Source organism: Rhinoraja longicauda, chromosome 32, assembly GCF_053455715.1.
Source record: "Rhinoraja longicauda isolate Sanriku21f chromosome 32, sRhiLon1.1, whole genome shotgun sequence".
NCBI classification, from domain to species: domain Eukaryota; kingdom Metazoa; phylum Chordata; class Chondrichthyes; order Rajiformes; family Arhynchobatidae; genus Rhinoraja; species Rhinoraja longicauda.
In genome coordinates, this window is record NC_135984.1 from 5,285,237 (window position 1) to 5,291,236 (window position 6,000).

Genomic DNA, 6,000 nt, shown 5'->3' on the forward strand with positions numbered 1-6,000 from the left:
GGGGAGGAGCTTCTCTGGGGAAAAGGCAGAGCGGTCCAGACCTGAAACGTCGCCCACCCTTTTTCTCCAGAGATGCTGCCTGACCCGCTGAGTTACTCCGGCACTTTGTGCCTATCATTGGTATAAACCAGCATCTGCAGTTCCTTCCTACACATTGTGATCCAGAGAATTTAGGACTTAATTCCAAAGAAAAATGCCACCTTTATTCCTTGTGCCACAATGAACACAAGCGCACAACTTGAAAACACATCCAGGTTCCATTTCAACCACATTGCATCAATCTTATTACCATCGACAATTAAAGGCTGTCACCAATATTAAAATAATCGTAAATTGTTGCAGAAATTGTTTGAGAAAGAAGAAAAACAGCAATATTTACCACTGGTTGAATTTCTTTTTTATATCTTTTATTCATACAGCCTTTACACTGTAGATATTTATGAGATCAGATTATATAAAGCCACGAGGGGCTTGTTCCATTTTATTGGATGCACGTTCAACATCTGAGGGGATTATCGGACAAATATTTCTCATTCTGAGAGTTATCTCCACCATTTAGGTGCAAATGTGCTCAACTGCAAACTTGGCAAGTGCATGATGAAAACCCTGGATAGCGTGGATGTGGAGAGGATGTTTCCACTAGTGGGAGAGTCTAGGACCAGAGGGCACAGCCTCAGATTAAAAGGACGTTCCTTTAGAAAGGAGATAAGAAGGAATATAATTAGCCAGGCGGTAGTGAATCTGTGGAATTAATTGCCACCAGCGACTGTGGAGACCAAGTCCATGGGTACTTTTAAAGTAGAGACTGACGGGTTCTTGATTAGAAAAGGTGTTCAACGGTTATGGGGAGAAGACAGGAGAATGGGGTTGAGAGGGAAAGATGGAACAGCCGTGATAGAATGGTAGAGTAGACTCAAGGGGCTGAATGACCTAATTCTGTTCCTATCACTTACGAATTTAAGAACTGCAGATGCTGGTTTACCAAGGAAAGACACAAGGTGTCTCTTTATTCTGAAAGAGCGGGCAATATCCAACTCAGATCTCACCACTGCTCTCTCTGCCTTTGCTTTGCAACCAGGGTGTTGCATATATGTTCTTATCTCTTGGTAGAAAGCTTGAATACACCTTGCTGTTGTACCTGCCCCTCCATCACCGTGTCCAACAGCGTTCGTTCTGGCAACTCTTCACTTTGCTGTCAAATCTTTTCAGGCAATAACTAGCTTTACAACATTTCGATTTATTCACAAAATGCTGGAGTAACTCAGCAGGTCAGGCAGCATCTCGGGAGAGAAGGAATGGGTGACGATTCGAGATGCTGCCTGACCTGCTGAGTTACTCCAGCATTTTGTGAATAAATCGATTTGTACCAGCATCTGCAGTTATTTTCTTATATAGCTTTAAAACATGCCTGGTGACCCCTCCCCCCCTCCCCTTGCAGTGAATTTTATGATCAAAATTAACTTCATTTCCCTCTTAATTCAGTTCAGGAGTTCTCCCATAATGTATTCATTGTTCGAGTGTGCAGTAGATTGGGACTGAATAATACACCGCTGATATCGTGATTGGTTTAAAGTTTAATTTATATTTGCTGCTCCTGATTAACTGGTCATAGTCGAGGGCACTGAGGCAGGACCCTCTACAGCTCAACCAGTGGGCCCTCACTATATTGGTCAAGTTTCTTCAGTCTCTCTTGGTGTCGTGAATGATGGGCGAGAGGAATTTCCTTAGGTCTTCGATGCGATCGCTAAGCGTCCCACGAAACGGCTCGATGTAGTCAGCGACCCTCTTGTGCCATTCCTCCACCTGCGTGGTGGTGTTTCCGGGGATCTGGTTGAAGTGGCTGGTGATCTGGTCTATGTTCTGACGATACTGCTGGATGTCGCTGTGGATCTGCCCCAGTTTCTCGTGAATGTTGCTGTAGGTTCCGTTCCCAATCGCTTCCTGGACATGGGATTGGGCAGCGTACAGCTGATCCTGGAGCAGCCTGCCCCGCTCGACGATGTGCTGAAACACAGGCACTCCATTCCACTCCAGCTCCTTCGACAAATTGTACAGTTCCTTTATCGAGTTCTCGAACAGGACATCAAAATGTTCCCTGTTGTCTGACAGCTTTCCACTTTGGGGAGGAGGAGAAAAAAACAAACGATGAAGTTTGCACATTTTACATTGATTCGTTTTACATTCAGCACAGCACGGTGGCACAGCGGTAAAGTTGCTGCCTCATAGCGCCAGAGACCAGGGTTCAATCCTGACTACGGTTGCTGTCTGTATGGAGTTTGTACATTCGCCCCGTGACATGCGTGGGTTTACACCGTTTTCCTCCCACACTGCAAAGACGTCCAGGTTTGTAGGTTAATTGGCTTGGTATAAATGTAAATTGTCCCTAGTGTGCGTGTGTGTGGGACAGTGTTAGTGTGCGGGGAACCCTGGTTGGCGCAGACTCGGTGGGCCGAAGCGCCTGTTTCCAAACTATATCTCCAAACTAAACTAAACCAATATTGAGGCATGTCAACAGGAATGCAACACCATTCATTAAATAGAACTTGGAAAGCAGAACATTACAGCACAGGTACAGGCCGTCCTGCCCATGGTATCTGTGTAGATCACAATGCCAATGTAAACTGCTCATCCACCAGCATGTGGGTCCATTCCTAACCATCCATGTGCCCGTCCATATCCCACTGAAGCATCATTATTGCATCTGCTTCCACCACTTTGCCTGGCTGTGTGATCCAGGCACCTACCACTCTCTGCGTAAAAAAACATGTCCTATAAATCTTCTTCAAACCTTCACCTTAAACCCACGCCTTCTAGTATTTGACATTTTCAAATGAGAAATGGACTTTGACTATCTGCCCTATTTATACCTCTCATAGTTTTATAAACCTCTCCATGTTACTTCTGCAGCCTCTGACACCTGCACTGCTCAAGAATCTCTCTATCTCTACCTGAAAATTGACTTGGCCTCCACTGCCGCCTGTGCCAATGAATTCCACAGATTCATCACGCTCTGACCAATGAAATTCTTCCTCATCTCCTTCCTGAAGGAACATCCTTTAATGCTGAGGCTGTGCCCTGTGGTCCCAGACAGTCCCACTAGTGGAGACGTCCTCTCTACATCCACTCTATCCAGACCTGTGAGAGTAAACCATCATTTGAGCATAACCTTCTGGAGCAGGTAGATACTTACAGGACGGTTTTGGCCACCTCATGCCCAAGTTGCAACAACTTCGACCAACTTGTTGATTTGTTGGTATTGGCCGCATCTTCGGGGATGGCTGCCCCCTTGGATTCTAGGCAAGAAACCAGAAACAATGCTAGTAAGACAAGCCTATTTTGTGGTTGTAGCAAGGATGCCATGAACCGCAACCTCCCGAATGTCACCACTGTTGAGTTTAGTTGAGTTTGGAGATACAGCACCGAAACAGGCCCTTCAGCCCACCGAGTCAGTACCGACCAGCGTAGGTTTACTAGGTTAATTCCCAGAATGGCGGGACTGAAAAATATGTTGAAAGACTGGAGCGACTAGGCTTGTATACACTGGAATTTAGAAGGATGAGAGGAGATCTTATCGAAACGTATAAGATTATTAAGGGGTTGGACACGTTAGAGGCAGGAAACACGTTCCCAATGTTGGGGGAGTCCAGAACAAAGGGCCACAGTTTAAGAATAAGGGGTAGGCCATTTAGAACTGAAATGAGGAAAAACCTTTTCAGTCAGAGAGTTGTGAATCTGTGGAATTCTCTGCCTCAGAAGGCAGTGGAGGCCAATTCTCTAAATGCATTCAAGAGCGAGCTGGATAGAGCTCTTAAGGATAGCGGAGTCAGGGGGTATGGGGAGAAGGCAGGAACAGGGTACTGATTGAGAATGATCAGCCATGATCACATTGAATGGTGGTGCTGGCTCAAAGGGCCGAATGGCCTACTCCTGCACCTATTGTCTATTGTGTATTGTCTATTGACCAGCGATCCACACACATTAACACTATCCTACACACTAGGAACAATTTACATTTATACCGAGCAAATTAATGTACAAACCTGTACATCTTTGGAGTGCAGGAGGAAACCGAAGATCTCGGAGAAAACCCACAAACTCCGTACAGACAGCACCCGTGGTTAGGATCGAACCCCGGTCTCTGGTGCTGCAAGTGCTATAAGGCAGCAACTCTACCGCTGCGCCACTGTGCTGGTGTGTGCCATTCCCCTATGCTGGAGAGGTGACTTTTGCTACAGCCCAGCAGCAGCTCAGTGGGTACAACCTTAAACCTTGGAGGTACAGGAAACCAGGTGTACACTTCAGTCTTTCAGGAGAAAAAATAAACCTGGCACCTTCAGGTAGATACAGAATGCCCCCATTTTCAAGGAACTATGTACCTGCGCCCCTCGGTCCCTCTGCTTGACACCACTCCCCATGGCCCTGCCATTCACTGTGAAGATCCTGCCCTGGTGTGACTTCCCAAAAGGGCAAAACATCTCACTTATCTGCATTAAACTCCATTAACCATTCCTCAGCCCACTTGCACAACTGATCAGGATCCAGATCAAGATCCTGCGGTCATTTTTGATAACCATCTCCGCAGGTGTGAAGAGTTTGTGTTCATACCTTTAATCAGGAGGATTACCAAAGCAACGGCAAATATCTTCATGATGGAGTCAGGTGCTCAACCCTCTCTAAAGGCTGCAGAATCGAAAGGGAAGAAACATTATTGTTTGTTAAATAATTCACCACTAAGATCCACCACTATCACAAAGTTTAACAAAAACATTTGGACAGGTACATGGATAGGACGGTTTTAGAGGGGTGCGGGTCAAATGCAGACAGGTGGGACTAGTGTAGATGGGGCATGTTGGTCGGTGTGGGCAGGTGGGACTAGTGTAGGTGGGGCATGTTGGTCGGTGCGGGCAAGTTGGGCTGAAGGGCCTGTTTCCACACTGTATGCCTCTATGACTCTAAGATGTGGAATTAAATCTTAATAAAGTTCTTTGCCAAAGTCATATCCAACTCATAAGGTGCAATGCTCCCAAGTCCTGGGCAGTATTTTTCCATTCCATTGCTTCCTTAACCTATTTAGTGTGTAGCTATAACACTACTTACTGCACATATAATAACTTGGACTTGCAAATGGCATAAAAACCTGGTGAATCTTGTATACTGTCTCAGTGAACCATTCCTGATCTAAGATTGTGCTTATGTATATTAATGCTTTTACTGAACTGTACTCAAAAATAATTTCACTGTACCTCAGTACATGTGAGAATAAGGTACCATTGAAATATTGTTAACAAGCCATTTGCCACTGGCTAAAAGCCTCTGTGTATTCACCCTATCTATTCCCCTCATGATTTCATACACCTCTACATGGTCAAGTTAGGAAAAGGGGACGTACAACGAGATCTGGGTGTCCTAGTGCATCAGTCACTGAAAGGAAGCACGCAGGTACAGCAGGCAGTGAAGAAAGCCAATGGAATGTTGGCCTTCATAACAAGAGGAGTTAAGTATAGGAGCAAAGAGGTCCTTCTGCAGTTGTACAGGGCCCTAGTGAGACCGCACCTGGAGTACTGTGTGCAGTTTTGGTCTCCAAATTTGAGGAAGGATATTCTTGCTATTGAGGGCGTGCAGCGTAGGTTTACTAGGTTAATTCCTGGAATGGCGGAACTGTCATATATTTAAAGACTGGAGCGACTAGGCTTGAACACACTGGAATTTAGAAGGATGAGAGGAGATCTTATCAAAACGTATAAGATTATTAAGGATTTGTACACGTTAGAGGCAGGAAACATGTTCCCAATGTTGGGGGAGTCCAGAACAAGGAGCCACAGTTTAAGAATAAGGGGTAGGCCATTTAGAACTGAGATGAGGAAAAACTTTTTCAGTCAGAGAGTTGTGAATCTGTGGAATTCTCGTGGAGGCCAATTCTCTGAATGCATTCAGGAGAGAGCTAGATAGAGCTCTTAAGGATAGTGGAGTCAGGGGGTATGGGGAGAAGGCAGGAACGGG

The 6,000-nt window shown here is 45.5% G+C and overlaps 1 protein-coding gene across 1 annotated transcript in view; it reads right to left on the minus strand.

Moving 5' to 3' along the window:
* Nucleotides 1-1,436: 1,436 nt before the first annotated feature.
* Nucleotides 1,437-6,000, minus strand: part of LOC144608681 (uncharacterized) — a 9,191-nt gene continuing 4,627 nt past the window's right edge. The window contains exons 2-4 of the mRNA XM_078426672.1: nt 4,606-4,680; nt 3,191-3,293; nt 1,437-2,116 (exon numbers count right to left, since the gene is read on the minus strand). Of these exons, the coding sequence (XP_078282798.1) occupies nt 1,681-2,116; nt 3,191-3,293; nt 4,606-4,648 (582 nt within the window). The 5' untranslated portion in view covers nt 4,649-4,680 and the 3' untranslated portion in view covers nt 1,437-1,680. The remainder of the gene's footprint in view (nt 2,117-3,190; nt 3,294-4,605; nt 4,681-6,000) is intronic.